At 50.2% G+C, this 18,407-nt stretch overlaps 1 protein-coding gene across 6 annotated transcripts in view; it reads left to right on the top strand.

Moving 5' to 3' along the window:
- The window catches only part of MPP2 (MAGUK p55 scaffold protein 2), a 47,726-nt gene that overhangs the window by 5,738 nt on the left and 23,581 nt on the right, over positions 1 to 18,407 (top strand). The window contains exons 2-3 of one of the 6 annotated variants that reach the window (XM_039476919.2): positions 6,790 to 6,938; positions 17,426 to 17,489. In XM_039476919.2, coding sequence (XP_039332853.1) covers positions 17,459 to 17,489 — 31 coding nt within the window. In that variant the 5' untranslated portion in view covers positions 6,790 to 6,938; positions 17,426 to 17,458. The other 5 variants (XM_010331506.3, XM_010331502.3, XM_010331503.3 and 2 more) reach the window with 5 other exon arrangements.

Here is an 18,407-nt window from a genome sequence, read left to right as displayed (position 1 = left end):
AAAGCACCATCAATCTTAACGCCGCTGTTTCAGTCGGAGCAGTGGGTTGCTCAGATTTTGGCGCTGAGAATCAATAAGTTGGACGTCCACTCAGAAACCCAATTACAAAGACGGTAATTATAAAGACTACAGATGAGCCGGGCGCGGTGGCTCAAGCCTGTAATCCCAGCACTTTGGGAGGCAGAGGCGGGTGGATCACGAGGTCAACAGATCGAGACCATCCTGGTCAACATGGTGAAACCCCGTCTCTACTAAAAATACAAAAAGTTAGCTGGGCACGGTGGTGCGTGCCTGTAATCCCAGCTACTCAGGAGGCTGAGACAGGAGAATTGCCTGAACCCAGGAGGTGGAGGTTGCAGTGAGCCGAGATCGCGCCATTGCACTCCAGCCTGGGTAACAAGAGCGAAACTCCGTCTCAAAAAAACAAAAAAACAAAACAAACAAAAAGACTACAGATGGATAAATCTACAATGAAGGGAAGAAAACAGTCAAAAAAGGCTGAGAATACCCAAGATCAGAACACCTCTCCCTCAGCAGGGGATCACAGTTCCTCATCAGCAACAAGGAACAAGGCTTGATGGAGCATGAGTGTGTTCCAGTTACAGAAGCAGGCTTCAAAAGGTGGATAATAAGAAACTTCTGTGAATTAAAAGAACTTGTTCTAACCCAATCCAAAGAAAATAAGTAAGAATTTTGAAAAAAAGGTTTGATGAAATGTTAACAATAATACACAATTTAGAGAGGAATATAAGTGAATTGATGGAGCTGAAAAACACAATACGAGAACTTCATGAAGTATGCACAAGTTTTAACAGCCGAATTGATCAAGCAGAAGAAAGGATATCAGAGGTCAAAGACCAACTCAATGAAATAAAACAAGAAGACAAGATTAGAGAAAAAAGGATAAAAAGGAACGAGCAAAGTCTCCAAGAAATATGGGACTATGTGAAAAGACCTAATCTACGTTTGATAGGTGTACCTGAATGTGACGAAGAGAATGAATCCAAGCTGGAAAATACACTTCAGGATATTATTCAGGAAAACTTTCCCAACCTAGCAAGGCAGGACAATATTCAACTCCAGGTAATACAGAGAACACCACAAAGATATTCCTCAAGAAGACCAACCCCAAGGCACATAATCATCAGATTCACCAGGGTTGAAATGAAGGAGAAAATACTAAGGGCAGCCAGAGAGAAAGGTCAGGTTACCCACAAAGGGAAGCCTATCAGACTTACAGCAGATCTCTCAGCAGAAACCCTACAAGCCAGAAGACAGTGGGGGCCAATATTCAACATCCTTAAAGAAAAGAACTTTCAACCCAGAATTTCACATCCAGCCAAACTAAGCTTCATAAGCGAAGGAAAAATAAAATTTTTTTGTGAACAAGCAAGCACTCAGATTTCATCACCACCAGGCCTGCTTTACAAGAGCTTCTGAAAGAACCAATACACATAGAAAGGAACAAATAGTATCAGCCTTTCTAAAAAATACCAAAAAGTAAAGAGCATCAATATAATGAAGAATTTACATCAACTAACGGGCCTAAAACCCATCGGTATGCTGCATCCAGACCCATCTCACATGCAAGGATACACAAAAACTCGAAACAAAGGGATGGAGAAAGATTTACCAACCAAACAGAGAGCAAAAATAAATAAATAAACAAAAAGCAGAAGTTACAAATTTTGCCTCTGATAAAATAGTCTTTAAAGCAACAAAGATCAAAAGAAGCAAAAAAGGACATTATATCATGATAAAAGGATCAATGCAACAACAAGAAGGGCTAAAGATCCTAAATATATACGCACCCAATACAGGAATACCCAGATATACAAGACTTATAAAGAGACTTGGACTCCCACATAATACTAGTGGGAGACTTCAACATTAATATTAGACAGATCAATGAGATAGAAAATTAACAACGATATCCAGGACTTGAACTCAGATCTGGAACAAGCAAACTTAATTAACATTTATGGAACTCTCCACTTTAAATACAGAAAATATACACTCTTATCAGTACTACATCATATCAACTTATAAGTTTAAATGAAATGTTGGTCCTTGTTTGTTATTTTCTTCCCTCATTTTTTTTCATGTCTCCATTATTAAGCACAATTATAGGCATACCCATATTTAGACTGCATTCTAGCCTGGGTAAAAAAAAAAAAAAAAAAAAAAAAAGAAAGAAAAAGAAAAAAAAGTGTCCACAAGGAAATTCTGGGACACGTTTGTTTTGTTTTTTGGACAGTCTCACTCTGTCGCCCAGGCTGGAGTGCAGTGGCATGCTTTCAGCTCACTGCAACTTCTACCTTCCGGATTCAAGTGATTCTCCTGCCTCAGCCTCTTAAGTCACTGGGATTACAGGCACCCACCCCCATGCCCAGCTAATCTTTATATATATATATATATATATATATATATATTTTTTTTTTTTTTTTTTTTTTTTTTTCTGGTAGAAACAGGTTTCTGGGAGATTGATGTAGGGGAGCGGGTGTGTGAGTTGGAAGCGAGGCATTGGGGATCACTATTTTGTCATCTTACTGGTTTTTGGGCCCCCATTCTATTCCTTCTATACAAACTTCACAGAAAAATTTTAACTAGGAAAGAAGCCAGGAGGGGTGGCTCATGCCTGTAATCCTAGAACTTTGGGAGGCCGAGGTGGGTGGATCACTTGAGGTTTGGGGTTCGAGAGCAGCCTGACAAACATGGTGAAACCTCATCTCTATTAGATGGGTGTGGTGGTGTACACCTGTAATCCCAGCTACCTGGGAGGCTGAGGCAGGAGAATTGCTTGAACCCAGGAGGCAGGTTGCAGTGAGCTAAGATCACACCATTGCACTCCAGCCTGGGCAACAAGAGTGAAACTCTGTCTAAAAACAAACAAAACAAAACAAGAATTTTAACTAGGAGAGATCTTAGTCAGTATTTTGTCCTTTATGATAGGAAACCCGAGAAAGAGAAAGGGAGAGTGTCTTGCCCCATGGCCGCACAATGCACTCTGGCTTTTTCTATTTTATTCACATTCAAAAAGAATATGTTGTCCTTTAAGCTGATGTCAGAGCTCGCTCACTCACCGGTGACAGCCCCCCGTATGAAGATCTGTGAGACGGATAACTTGGCTAGTTGCACTCAGGCATTTGCTTGAGGTGATTCAACTTACAGAATAAAGCATCTAGAAAAAAAAAAGAACCACTTCATCCTCCGACCCCCATCAAATGATGCCTATGAGACTAAGTCTGAAGGGGGCTGATGTAAAATGCTTCTACCTAGCATGGTTGTGCGGTTTTTTGCTGCACGAGGGCGCTTGGCCAAGGGGGTGAGTGGGACCGACCATCCTGCCCGTGCTCCATGCTGGACCACACACAAAGTCCCCCCACACGACCCCGCTATTTTGTGGGGTCCTTCTGGACGGACATGGAGAGCTTCTGAAAGTCCCACCTGCATGGGATTATTTTCAAGGCCCCAGATATTGGTGAAAATTATCAACGTGTACATCACAAGGGCGCAGCTCATGATCTGCCACGTCAGCGTGGGCACGCGGCACAATGTCCTGCTGCAGCGCCGCTTGGCTTCCTTCTTTGACCGGAACACGCGGGCCAACGGCTGGTGCGGACCAACGGCTGGTGCGGACCAAGTCACCGCTCTTCTCCCAACGATTTCCGCCGGAAGTCCCGGGACAGCGCCAGCTGCACGCCTCCGTCAAGTATTACTGCCAGAGCTTCACCCCCAACTTCAAGAAGAGTGAGATGAATGTCGTCGCGGCCGACATGTGCACCAATGCCCGCCGCATGGTGGGCAAGAGCTGGATACCCAAGGTCAGCCCAAGGTCAGGGTGCTCAAGGCTGAGGATGATGCCTATGCCACCTTCATCAGTGAAACGGGCAAGAGTGAGCCGGGCATGATGGGTGTGGAGGAGGCTTCTAGACAGCCCGCCACGAGGGTGGAGCGGGCCCCTCGGCCGAGGCCCCGCAGTAACCCGTGGGCCTGGGAGTCTCCCCACGGGCCGCACACTCCCACTCCTGACACACACACCCAGCGTCAAACTCTGTAAAATATTTGAAGGGATTTATTTGAGCCAAATATGTGTGACCAGTGACACATGACAGCCTTCAGGAGAGCCTGAGAACATGTGCCCAAGGTGGTTAGTTTTATGCGTTTCAGGGAGACTTAAGACATCAGTCAATATTTGCGAGATGTACAGTGGTTTGGTCTGGAAGGGCTGGACAACTGGAATTGGGTTGAGGAAGCAGGGACTTCCAGGTCATAAGTAGATCCAAAGATTTTCTGATTGGCAGTAGGTGGAAAAAATTAAGTTATTGTCTAAAGACTTAAAATCAACAGAAAGGAATGTTTGGGTTAACATAAGGGATTGTGGGGACCAAAAAAATTTTTTTTTCCAAGCCAGAGTTTTGCTCTTGTTGCCCAGGCTGGAGTGAGATGGCATGATCTCGGCTCCTGGGCTTAAGCGATTATCCTGCCTCACCCTCTGGAGGACCTGAGATTACAGGCATGCGCCACCATGCCCGGCTAATTTTGTATTTTTAGGAGAGACGGGTTTTTCCATGTTGGTCAGGCTGGTCTCGAACTCCCAGCCTCAGGTGATTAGCCTGCCTTGGCCTCCCAAAGTGCTGGGATTACAGGTGTGAGCCACCACGTCTGGCCAGAGACCAAGATTTTATTATGCAGATGAAGCCTCCAGGTGGCAGGCTTCACAGAGAATAGATTGTAAATATTTCTCATCAGACTTAAAAAGTCTGTTCTATCAGTAATTCCAAACGGAGGGAGAGTACAATGAGGCATGGCTGGGCTCCCCTTCTCATCATGGCCTGAACTAGTTAACTTTGGAATGCCCTTTGCTGAGAGGAGAGGAAGATTCTATTCAGATGGTTGGGAGAGCTTAGAATTTCAGTTTTTGGTTTCAGCTGGCATCCAGTATTCCTTCTCCCAAGCTTGGGTCCCCTCCCAAAAGAGATAAGCCTGGGTCTCTCCTCACATCCTTGGAATCTCAGAGCTACTGAAAACTTTTGCCTCAAGGAAATCCTTTAATGATTTGTGTTAAACCCTTTGGAGCCTGGAGGGGCTCTTCTGGAGCTGGGACACAGCAAGTCAATCTCCCTCCATCCCCCTTTGTCTCACTCTCACCCCGAAGCTGCAGGCCTCAAGCTTTTTGGCTGGATTCTTCCCAAAGCAGGTTGGGGGTCAGGTACTGTAATCACCTGATGGATTCTTCCTGCCTGCTGCACAGACAAAACCAATCCACTGAGGCCATGGCACTGCAGTAAAGAAAGAGTGATTGACACAAGGCCGGCCACGAAGGAAACAGTTATTATTCAAATCAGTCTTCCACAAAGCTTGAAGATTAGGAGTTTTTCAAAACAGTTTGGTGGGCAGGGTCTAGGGGATGGGTGCTGCTGATTGGTTGAGCATGCAGTCATAGGGGTATGGAAAATGGTCCTTGAGTGCTGAGTCCATTTCTGGGTGGAGGCCACAGGACTTGTTGAGTTATGAGTCTGGGTGGAGCCAGAAATGCATAAAGAAACATCTTTCTTTATGCAGATGTTGATCAGCTGTTCTTACATATTCCTTTGTAAGGACAGGACAGTTTCCCCTAAGTTAGGGGACAGAGTGACTCCTATGGATAGCATTAGCTCTGCTCCTACTCTCAGATGCAATGCCAGGGACTGTGAGGACCAGAGATCCTGGAACTGCTGGCCGGGTGTGGTCAGGGTCCAGTTATCTATGTCCTTAGTATCAAAAAGAAGCCCCTGGGCCAAGCGCGGTGGCTCAAGCCTGTAATCCCAGCACTCTGGGAGGCCGAGGCTGGTGGATCACAAGGTCAAGAGATCGAGACCATCCTGGCCAACATGGCGAGACCTCGTCTCTACTAAAATACAAAACATTAGCTGGGCATGGTGGCACGTGTCTGTAATCCCAGCTACTCAGGAGGCTGAGGCAGGAGAATTGCCTGAACCCGGGAGGCGGAGGTTGCGGTGAGCCGAGATCGCGCCATTGCACTCCAGCCTGGGTAACAAGAGTGAAACTCTGTCTCAAAAAAAAAAGAAGCCCCTTTTGCAGGGTGGACCCTGGGAAGCCCTGTTGGGACCGTCCCTTGGCGGCCGCCTCTTCCCTTCCTCTTCCTCTTCTCCTCTGGGTTTTCTCAGCTCTTTCAAGAGCAGGCTTTCCCACCCTGAGTGCTCTCCACGACCACAGCTCCCTTCTGAGGAAGAAGCCTCAGGGATCCTCTGCGTGTAGTTGCCTGGCAGGCCTGGCCTGGCTATACATGGGAATCGCCTGGGGAATGTTACAAACCACTGTTATGTCACCCTGCCCCCCAGAGATGCTGCACCTTGTATTAACTGAGCACCTACAGGCAGGTATGGTGACACACCTGTAGTCCCAGCTGCTCAGGAAGCTGAGGTGGGGGGATCACTTGAGCCCAAAAATTCGAGATGAGCCTAGGGAACCTACTGAGACCCCATCTCAAAATTAATTAATTAAAAAATACTGAGCACCTACTTGATGGCCAGCACTGAACTCGGTGCTGGAGTTACGGAGGTCACTAAGATATAATCTTTGTCTTCAAAGAACTCCAGTCAGGTGGGAATAGGTATTTATTGAGCGGAATAATATTTAAAGAAATGTCTACCGAGAGGCCAATTCTTGGAAATCCCTGTTGGAAAGATTTTTATTTCCCTTAGGAGCAGAGTGGGAAGTTGTCTCTTTAGATTGATGGATTTGGAAGGGAATTTAGTAATTTAACCCCAACCTCCCATTTTACAGGTGTGAAAACCACGGCCAAACAGCTGAGTTTTCTGCCCTGGAGGAGGAAAGTGGTCTCTGAAAGCCAGAAGACTCTCACATTATGGCATTCCTGCCAGCTGCTGTCAAGAGCTGCTCAGCTGTCCTCAAATCCTGTGTCTGATGTCAAGGTAATAAAAGATTTAGGGTACCTTAGTAAAGGTATCTTAATCAAGTCTAGTTGCCTTTGAGATTAGATTCAGCCATGATGAACAGCTAAGGATTGGCAAGAAAGATTACAAATTGTTTCCGGGAATTTATTTCTTCAAACACTGATGATTATGTGTACAGTCTTAAGTCAAAACGTTGTTTATGTTCAGCTGTTTTTGTAAGTTATCACAGTTTTGTAAATTGAAAAACAATTGATGCAAAACTAAGCCAATCTCTTTACTAAGCTTACCCGCTAAGCGTGGCCCCACCACCCGCTTGCTGTGTGGTCCTGGGCAAGTCATTTAACTCTTCTGAGCTTCAGCTTCTTCATCTATAAAATAAAGGTAACAGGCCGGGCGCGGTGGCTCAAGCCTGTAATCCCAGCACTTTGGGAGGCCGAGGCGGGTGGATCACAAGGTCAAGAGATCGAGACCATCCTGGTCAACATGGTGAAACCTCGTCTCTACTAAAAATACAACACATTACCTGGGCATGGTGGCGCATGCCTGTAATCCCAGCTACTCAGGAGGCTGAGGCAGGAGAATTGCCTGAACCCAGGAGGTGGAGGTTGCGGTGAGCCGAGATGGCGCCATTGCACTCCAGCCTGGGTAACAAGAGTGAAACTCCGCCTCGAAAACAAAACAAAACAAAGGTAATGATAGTACCTGCAAAGCGAGGGGCAGCATCTGCGACGGAGTCTGAGGCCAATCGCCTGGGGTCAAGTCCCAGCTCCGCACTGACCCGTGTGATGGCTTCGGACAAATCACTGGACCTCTCTTCCTGTTTCTTTATCTGAGGTCTGCTGCCAAGAACCTGCAGATTCCCAGTCTGTCTTGGGTGATGGCGGGTGAGAGTGGCGACAGCCCCCTGCCAATGGCCCTGGCCTGGAAAAAGGCAATTTTGGTGGAGGGGTGGATGGTGGCTTTTCCCTTTCCCAGGGTTCCACATCTCCCCACACCCATACCTCAGGGCAGGGAGCTGGAAGTGGAGGTGCCTATGGGACAGCAGGGAATGGGCAGGAGGTCCCCAGCTCTGTCCCCAGGCACCTCAGAGAGGAGTGGTGCACAGAGTGAGCCCAGGGTGGCTGAACCCCAATGAGGAGAGCAACAAGATCCCTGTGAGGAATGGGGAGGCTGGACCTGGGCAGTTGGTGCCAAGCAGGGCTGGGGGCAGAGTCGCTGGGTGGTCAAGGCAGGGGAGGAGCAGCGAGTAGCTCTGGGACTGGGGTTGTCCTGCATTTCCGAGAAGGGGTATGGCCAGGGCATGGTCTGGGTGCCCAGGGCTCCCCCATTGTGGCTCACAAGGCATTTCTATGAGGCCATGCAGTTGTCACTGAGCCTGCGAGCTTGATATGAACCTGCCCATTTGACAGCAGGGAAAGCCCAGGACAAGGGGCTTGCCTGAGGCCACCCAGTGTTCTCCACAGCCCGGCTCCCTCTCTCTTCTGTCTTGGCCCCAGTCTACTCTGTAAGCACTGCCTTGGCCCAGGACAAGCAGGGAGGGGAGCAGCATAGGATGTGTGTATGTGTGTCTGTGAGTGTGTATGTCTATAAGTGTGTGTTGTGTACATGAGTGTATGTGTGAGTGTGTATACAATGTATGTGTGTGTATTCGAGTGTGTGTCTGTGTTTGTGTATTTGTGTCCAAGAATGTGTGTCAGTGTGTCTATGTGTATGTGTGAGTATGTGAGTGTATGCATGTATGCATGTGTGTATACATGTAAGTGTGAGTGTGTATCTGAGTGTGTGTATACATGAGTGGGTAAATGTGAGTATATGTGTGTGTATTTGAGTGTGTGTGTCTGAGTGTATCTGTGTGTATGTGACTGTGTGTAGGTGTACGTGTGTATGTGTGTATATGTGAGTGTGTGTGTGTGCAGGTGCATGTGTGTGCATGTGAGTGTATGTGTGTAGGTGTATATGTGTGTATATGTGAGTGTGAGAGTGTGTATGTGTGTGTGTCTGTATATGTGAGTGTGTGCACGCATGCATGGTATATGTATGTGTATGTGCAGCTCTCCTCCAGGTCACCAGTTTAAGTGGAGACACTCCTCTGACCTTTCTTTCTGTCTTCAAAGAGCAGCTCAGTGCCTCACGTGGTCCCCAGGGCATCTAACTGGGTCTGCTTCCTGCTTTGGTTCCCTCCCCGCTCCTACTGTCCAGAGGCTTCCTGTACTCCCACACCTACCCGCCTTCAATCTCTGCCCTGTCCAGGGACTATAGCGACACTTCATATTACGGTTGGCTTGCGGGGCAACAGACATTGGGTTATTGGGGTGGGTAGCAGCACTCCCCCTACTCCCAGGCTCTGCACTGGCTTTTAAAAATTATTATTGTTGGCCAGGTGCAGTGGCTCACGCCTGTAATCCCAACACTGGGAGGCTGAGGCGGGTGGATCACCTGAGGACAGGAGTTCCGGCCCAGTCTGACCAACATGGAGAAACCCTGTCTCCACTAAAAATACAAAATTAACCAGGCATGGTGGCATGTGCCTGTAATCCCAGCTACTCGGGAGGCTGAGGCAGGAGAATTGCTTGAAACTAGGAGGTGGAGGTTGCAGTGAGCCAAGATCATGCCATTGCACTCCAGCCTGGGCAACAAGAGCAAAACTCTGTCTTAAAAAAAAAATTATTATTATTACTGTTGTGAGAGACTGGGATATCACTATGTTGCCCAAGCTGGTCTTGAATTCCTGGGCTTAAGGGATCCTCCTGCCTCAGTCTCCTGAGTAGCTGGGACTACAGGCACACACCCTACAGCCCCATGCACCGACTTTTGCAAGCTCTTCCCCACTTTGGCGATGGGCCACTTGTTCCTGGCCCCTTACATGGTGCCCCTATCAAAGCCCTTGGCACTTCAGTGGAGGCAGTGGAGAGAGAGGAGGATAAGTGGGTGGCACAGATGGATGTGGGCAAGGTGCCAGTGAAGAGTGTGTGGGCAGCGAGAAGAGGACATGCTAGCTGTAACAGATACCTGTGGCTCCAGAAGCCCTGGGGTGGACCCTGCCTTCCCCAGCAGAACCTGAGGTCAGCCAGGACACATCAGACAGCCAGAGATAAGGACCAACCACCCACAGCCGCTGGCACCTAGCTAGAGCCTGCCTAGACCTACTCCCAGAAGGGAACTGCGTTTATGGAACACCTTCCATGTGCCTGGCAAGTGGCAGTCACTCTACCTCCATCCTCTCCCAAAGTTGTTATCCCCGTTGTACAGATAAGGCAACTGGGGCTTGGCAAGGTTATTTAACTGGCCTAAGACATACACATGGAGTGGCTGAGCCAGGATTTCAACACAAAATTGTATGGTTCTCAGAATTTCCCACCCCAATGGGGAGGTGGGCAGAGTAGAATCAGGAGGCAAGGCAAAGTGCGATTGTGAGGGCAGGCGGTGGAACAGATGGTGCTCCCAAGAGAGGTTTTGGGTCTCTGCCCTCCAGAAAGGCAATCTGACATGAGTGCAGGCCAGGCTGGTGTGTGGCTGGCTGGTGGTGGTGGGAGTGGCGGAGGGGGCTTCAATCTCTGTCTGGAGGTTGTGTGGCAAGCAAGAGGCACAGAGGCCTTGGTTTGGTCCTGGTGGGAAGGCAAAGCTGTCTGGATCCATTCCTGTCTGGATGCCCTCTTAAGGTGCAGACTAGGGAGGCAGCACAGCCTTTCCCTTAGAACAGTGGTTTCCAAAGTGGGAGTGTACCTAGGGGTGTGCAAGATGGTTCTTTTGAGTATAGGAAGACAAAATTGGAATTTCTATTTATAGTTTAAAAAATTACCTTGTACATAAGTGCTGAGGAAAAAAAAAATTAATCCTGGGCTGGGCACAGTGGCTCTCACCTGTAATCCCAGCACTTTGGGAGGCTAAGGCGGGTGGATCATGAAGTCAGGAGATCAAGACCTGGCTAACATGGTGAAACCCCATCTCTAATAAAAATGCAAAAAAATTAGTCGGGCATGGTAGCATGCGCCTGTAGTTCCAGCTCCTCGGTAGACTGAGGCAGGAGAATCACCTGAACTGGGGAGGCGGAGGTTGCAGTGAGCCGAGATCATACCACTGCACTCCAGCCTGGTGACAGAGTGAGACTCCATCTTTAAAAAAAAAAAAAAAAAAATCAATCCTGGCCTGGTGCAATGGCTCACACCTGTAATCCCAGCACTTTGGGAGGCTGAGGCAAGTGGATCAGTTGAGCCCAAGAGCTCAAGACCAGCTTGGGTACCATGGCAAGACCCTATCCCTACCAAAAAATTTATAAAAATTAGCCAGGTGTGGTGGCATGCACCTATGGTCCCAGCTACTCCGGAGGCTGAGGCAGGAGGATCCCTTGAGCCTGGGAGGTCCAGGCTGTAGTGAGCCATGATTGCGCTATTGTACTCCAGCTTGGGCAACAGAGTAAGACCCTGTCTCAAAATATATTTATTTATAAATAAATTTAAAAATTAATCCCTATATATGTGTGATTTCTAATACACATACTAATAAATTGAATAACACAAATATAGTTTATAGGCAAAGGTTTATATAATTTTGTATAGTCCATTGAGGGCTCTACTTTTTTTTTTTTTTTTTTTTTTTGAGATAGAGTCTCACTCTGTTGCCCAGGTTAGAGTGCAGTGGCCCAATCTCGGCTTACTGCAACCTCTGACTCCTGGGTTCAAGTGATTCTCCTGCCTCAGCCTCCCGAATAGCTGGGATTACAGGCATGTGCCACTACACCCGGCTAATTTTTGTATTTTTAATAGAGATGGGGTTTCATCATGTTGGCCAAGCTGGTCTCGAACTCCTGGTCTCAAGTGATCTGCCTGCCTCAGCCTCCCAAAGTGTTGGGATTGCAGGCGTGAGCCATGGCACCTGGGCCATCTTTTTTTTTTTTTTTTTTTAAACTGAGTAGTCCCTAGAAAAGATTTCCAGAGCTAGGCTCTGACGAGTTGCAGGTGTGGAGGGGAAACACCCCAGAGGGTGGGTGTAGATGGACTGGGATTGGCTGTTGGTGGCCCCTGCTGGTCATTATAGGAAGTGCAACATCACTCAGTGCAAACCCGTTAACTGCTGGGCATTTACAACACTCTTTTTATTTCTCTCTGCGCCTTGACTCCCAAAGCTCTGGGCTGAACACTACCACAGGAAAATCTTGATTTAGAGGGAAGGAAAGATACCACCTGCACCCTTATGACCTCTGAGGCTGAGGCAGGAGGGAAGGCGGAGCTAACTACAGACCCCAGAGAAGGACGTATTCCTCTCTTGGGGCGGGAGGGCAGCCCTTAACTGCTAAGAGATGCATTGCAGACCCTCAAACCTGCTTCCCTTCCCAGCTGCTCCATTCCCAACCATTAGCACCCCCATTCTTTTGGGGAAACAGCTTAGGACACACTGCATCTTTATTATGGCAACTGTGATACCGGTAAGCGCTGTTTGTGTCTATATAACACACCCCTTCCTGACTTCAGCCCCAGACTGTGAACTCTAGGAAGTCAGGGCCCTTATCTATCTCAGTATCACAGAAAGTGGTACCTTGCCTGGCACGGAACGGGAGCATCCTATTCTACATGAAGAAATGTTTCTTCTCATTGTGTAACTGCACAGGGCTGTTGTGAAAATGAAACAATTTGTCAATTGTAAGGTTCTGAACAGATGTGAGACGCTGGCGTTCTGCAAGGCCTTTATCAGAGAGATACTTGTCGACTGACTAATGCAGCGGGGCAGCGGCTAAGAATAATGAGTTGGGCTCCACCTCCCCCGGTGGGCTAGAATCTGAGATCCCAGCCTGTCCTGAGGATCCTAAATGGAATGGAAGGTTGCTGTGGGTCGCTATAGAGCTAATAATTGCCTGATTGAGAAGTAATATTTTGTAGAGATTCAAAATCCCTCCTCTTCCCAAATACAAATAGCTGAGTGATTCCCAGCCCAGAGGCAGACAGGTGAGAGTGGAGGGTAGCCTTTATAATGGAAAGGGGAACTCTTTTCCTGAATTCAGTTAGAGGATTTTCTAGCTTTCAGGCAGAGAAGAGAGCTGCAGGAACCCTCTTTGGTTAGAGACCAAAGCTTGCAATTCCTGTCAAAGCTATCTGGGGTCGCTGACTTTCTCCTCTCAGTAAAAGCCCGCGGCACCTAAACAATGTGGTTTTCAGCAGTTTGGCTGCCTCTGTGGCTTTTCCCTATATCCAAGCTTATACCTTCGGAGCTCAGGGGAGAGCTGAATTTTGGAATCAGGGACCAGTCCCCTGCTTCCGGGATAGATTCTCATTTCTGAGATATCCAAGCCAGTTTCCAGGATGTAATTCATTTATTCTCTTTTTGTTTCTTTTGAGACACGGTCTCACTCTCTTGCCCAGGATGGAGTGCAGTGTTGCAATCTTGGCTTACTGCAGCCTCGACCTCCTGGGTTTAAGGGATCCTTCTACCTTAGCTTCCCAAGGAGCTGGGACTACAGGCGCGCTACCACGCCCAGCTAATTTTATTTTATTTTATTTTTTGTTGCTCACACTAGTCTCGAACTCCTAGGCTCAATCGATGCCCCCGCCTCGGATTCCCCAAGTGTTGGGATTACAGAAGTGAGCCACCACGCTGGGACAAAGATGCAGTTCATTTATGATCTTAGGAATCCAATTAGTAAGGAAGGGAGTGATCTCCGCAATTTGTTGGGGGCAGCTGGACGGGGTGGCGGAACGCCGAGGTCGGGGAAGAAGTGTAGCTGTCCCCAAAAGCTCGGCGCACTGCCCAGAGCCTCCGGTATTTGGAGGCTCAGTATCTTTTACTAGCAGGTCTTGGGTGGAGCCAGAGGCTGGGCGAAGGCGGGCCAGTGGGTTTAACCCTTTATTTGCTTCTTGGGATGGGACTCTGAGGAAGGCTAGCCAGTTACTTCTTTATTCCTTAGACAGGGAAATGGACCAGGCCTCCCTCACCCAGGCCTAAAATAGGGTCCGAATCCTTTCACAAATACATTTCCTCTTTTTTTGCAAAATTTCTAGAAAGTCTGGAATCCAGATATCCACCCTCCGAGTCCTTAAAAGCTGCCCCTGACTCCGAGGCCTTCTGGGGCTGGTATCCTGCTTTCTGGGAGTCTCTCTAAAGTCCTCCTGTTCCTTTTCTCAATATGGAAGCAGGCTAACGAGGAAAGGTGAGACACGCCTGGAAATAGAACGCGGGTCTGAGCCAAGAGGGGTGGGCGGAGTAATCAAGCCGGTCTTCTTCGGCAGTATCACCATCGCCCTTTTAAGGGATCCTTGGGAGCCGAGGGACACCGGCGGGTACCAATACCAGCCCTGTCTCCCCGAGTGGGAAGCCAGCAGGGGGTCGTGGTCTGTGCGGTGTTTCCCAAACCTGACTGCCCGCCTACCAGCTGCTGGGAAAGACTACTAACTCCGAGTTGTGCCAGCCTCCGCGTCCTCCTCCCCTCCCCTTCCCTCTCCTCTCCTGTGGGCCTCCGCCCCCTCGCGGAGAGGCTTCGCCGCTTTAAGAGCCGGGCTAGCGATTGACAAGCAATAAACGCGGAGCGCCCGGCTGCGCTCGAGCCGCCAGGAGCTAGGGGCTCCCTGGGGCGCAGGTAGGCGTCCCCCGGCCCGCGGGCCAGCACCCACCCCAAGACCTCCACCTCCTTTTCGTCCTGGCGGGGCACTTAGGACCCTATTCTTGGGTTTAAACTCCATAGGCTCCTTTCACCTAGCCCCTCCCTTCCCTCTCCACCCGCCCCCGCCCCCGGGCCCTCTCTCTGGGGTGCAGGTTGGGAGAACTAAGCCCCGCTGCCCATTGACGCTGGCCCCCGCCCCTGCGGTAGGGGTGCCAAAGTGGCTTCGGGCACCGAGGTGGTGAGCTGTGCGGGGCCCGGGTATCCGTGCGGCCTCCCCGGGGGCTGTGCGGGTTGGGGGGACTTGGAAGCCCAGCATTACGTAAGAACCTTGCTGTTAGCGCTTCCGGGGGTTGGGGAGCGAGACAGAGGTTGCGCTGGGTTCCGGTGGCTCCCCGGTCCCCCTTGGCGGCCAGCACCGCAATCTTCCCTGGGAGGGGTCCGCAGAAGGGGGTGCACTGCTTCTCCCGCTTCCCAGGCTGTAGCGGGTCGGGTCGGAAGGCAAGGTTAGGATCTGGAGACTTGGGAGGGGACTGGTGCCAGGGTTAGAAAGTTAGGTCAATTAAGGGGGGGGGGGATGAGGACGCGGGGCTGGTGGGGGGCAGTAATTTAGTGACCTCATCCCTGGTCTCCCGCGGGCGCGCAGGCAGAGAGCCTTCTTTGATAGCTCACAACACGCCCCCCTCCCCCAGGTCCTAGCGCCCGGAGTGTTAGCACTGGGTCCGTTGAGGCAGGGGTGATCTGATTGCCCAGCGAGCACGTATGCCCGGCCTTTCGACCCCATCTTCTGGCTCTCAGTTCTGTCCAGCCCTCCCCACGACCTCTCGCTCTCCAAAGCGCCTTTGTCAACCTTTCTCCTCCACACCTCTTTGTATGTGTGTGGATGGAGGGATGGGTGGGAGGTTGGAGGAAACCTCTCCCTTTCACTGCTGGCCCGCACCGCCTACCGACACTTTGGGCGATGTGGGTATCTCGGAGGCAGAGCTGAGCGGTCATCTGGGCCCAGGCTGTTGGAAGCTGAGGTGCAGGTTCCCAGATGCCTGCCTGGGTGCAGGACCTTGGCACGGAGCCAAGCTAGCTTGCCTGGCACTGCCGTTCTCCTGTGGGCACAGCCAGGCCCCGCCCTCTCAGAGGCTTGGGCTGACGTAGGGGAGCAGAGCTAGCCGATGCCCTAGGAACCGACTCCCCAGGAAGAAAACCCAGGCAGGCTGAGCAAGACTTCTGAGGGCAGGGGTTTCATACAGGATTCTTCCTGCCGCTTCCCGCCCTCCACACTCTAGGGAAGAAGGACCTCTGGAGTCTCTTCTCTGACCCTATGAAGGAGCGCTGCACCAGCCAGAAGAAGGCACCGGGTCTTCGAGGCCTGGGAGATGGAGGCCTGCTCTCTAGGAACAGGGACAGTAGGGATTGGCACCGGGGCCATGGGCCAGCACAGTGGATCTGGGCATTTCTTCCAGGCTGGGTGTAGCTTGAATAGGGGTGCCCTTCCTCTCCCTAACAACCTTTCTTCCTTGTCCTCAGGGGCAGAGCTAGGAGGAAGGGGAGCCATCCCCTTCACTTTTGTAATTTCTGTCACCTGAGCTCAGGTGACCAGCTCAGGCCTGAGAGGGGAATGGAAGCAAGGGACTGTTTTATTGAAACCAGGTACTAGTCCTCTGGAAAGAATCTTTTTTGATGGGAGGTGGAGTTGCTGTGGTTCCCCCACCCCCAGAACTCAGCAGGCATTCAGTCCTAAAGTGGGCACTGCCAGATGCTTCCCCCAACTCCCCACCCCTGCTGTGAGCCACTGCCTCCTGTTGTCATGGCAACTGGGAATTAGGGTTTTATCCAGCAGCACATGCCCAGGAAAGCAAAGGGAAGAAGGGTGGGGGGTTAACCCCCTGCTCTTTCCTGGGAAAATGAGGGAGCCACTCCTAGCCTGGGGAGGCCCTGGAGTGGAAACTAGGGCCGTAGACACCATTCCTGGCTCTGCCCAGAGCACTTGCTCTCCTTGTGCCAGCTCTGAGCCGAGAAGGGGAGAGGGGAGAGAGAGCAAGCCAGAGGGGCTATGGAGAGGTACGTATCACTTCTGTCAGCCCCCAGATACATGTCTGTGGAACATCTATGCTTTGGTAGGCTCGGGTTCCAGAAGCAAATAAAATCAATATGGTTCTGGCTGTCATGAAACCTGCAGCCTGGGAGTACTCATCTTTTCTACTTTGGCTTAAATTCTAGACTCTTTCATTATTTTTTAAATGACTTTTTTTTGAGACACGTTCTCGCTTTATTGCCCAGGCTGGAATGCAGTGGTGCCATCATTGCTCACCACAGCCTCGACCTCCTGGGTTCAAGAGATTCCCTGCCTCAGCCTCCCAAGTAGCTGGGATCATAGGTGCACACCACCACACCCGGATAATTTTTAACTTTTTTTGTAGAGATGGGAGTCTTGCCTTGTTGCCCAGGTGGGTCTGAAACTCCTGGGCTCAAGTGATTTTTCTACCTCAGCCTCCTAAAGTACTGGGATTATAGGTGTGAGCCACCTTGCTCGGCCAAATTCTGTTCTTACCCTCTAGAAATTCTCATTCCCTCTTAAAAAAAAAAAAAAAGATAGCAGCCAGAAACACTTTATTTATATACTTATTTTTGAGTCATAAAACCTGGATTTTCATTTTAGCTCTCCTTATTAGCTTCATGACCTTGGGCAAATCAGTTAACCTCTCTGATCCTCCCTGGTCTCCTCCTCCTCAGGGAAATAGGCATGTAATACCTGCTCTTCCTGCTTCCCAGGACTGTTGGAATCATTGTTGTTCTCCAATCCCCACCTTCTGGGCAGCACCCTCTCCCCTCCCTTGCTGACTGGTTCTGAAGGGGAGGTCCTTCATATTCCCTTCCCCATTGCTTTGCCCTTGTACCCGCTCATCCTCCTCTCTCCCCTCTCCAGGAGAGACGTTTCAGAGCCCTCGCCTCCTTCACCATGCCGGTCGCCGCCACCAACTCTGAGTCTGGTAAGAAGGGGGTGAGGATGTTAGCTTATTTTGGAGCTTCAGAGGATGCAAGGTGAGGACTTAGGGGTTGGGGAGCAGCAGCCGGGCGCTTGCACAGCTCCAGGTAAGAACCAGCCAGCTCCACCGCTGTTCTACCCTATCACTCAGCCATTCCTTCTGGCAGCTGATGTGGCCATCTCCTCTGTGTGGGTTCCTGTGCTGGACCGGAGAAGAGGAGGAATAAGACCCGTACCTGCTCCAGTGTAGGGCTGGAGATGCAGCACAACCCACCTCCCTGGAGGGCAGGGGATGCATGCTCCAGAGATGACCTGCACTTTTGCTGGAGGGCAGTGGCATGGGACCAGGCCTTTAGGAGGTGGCCTGGGAGCTGGGCCTTGGTGAATGTCTTGGAGGTGGAGGGATTACAGCAGCATAGCCTGGGGCTGAGAAATTCCTAGTCGCTGCCCCCTAGACCAGCATGTGCCAGAGGTGGACAGGGGATGCTGGGGCTCAGGAAGCTGTGAGTGAAGGAATGAGAATACCAGGTCGGGATACCTGGGCATGGCTCTGTAGGAGGCATTAGGACAAGGGAGTGGGCCACCCAGACAAACTAGCGAAGCCTCAGGAGCAAACTGCTTAACCTGTTGGTGAGATGCAAAGGCTATAACAGGGGAGAGCACGTTACTTTTAAGAATAGTCATAATTGCCGGGCGCGGTGGCTCAAGCCTGTAATCCTAGCACTTTGGGAGGCCGAAACGGGTGGATCACGAGGTCAAAAGATGGAGACCATCCCGGTCAACATAGTGAAACCCCGTCTCTACTAAAAATACAAAAAATTAGCTGGGCATGGTGGCACATGCCTGTAATCCCAGCTACTCAGGAGGCTGAGGCAGGAGAATTGCCTGAACCCAGGAGGCGGAGGTTGTGGTGAGCCGAGAT

Source organism: Saimiri boliviensis, chromosome 17 (assembly GCF_048565385.1).
Source record: "Saimiri boliviensis isolate mSaiBol1 chromosome 17, mSaiBol1.pri, whole genome shotgun sequence".
Classification (NCBI taxonomy): domain Eukaryota; kingdom Metazoa; phylum Chordata; class Mammalia; order Primates; family Cebidae; genus Saimiri; species Saimiri boliviensis.
This window is presented reverse-complemented; position numbering and strand designations above follow the sequence as displayed.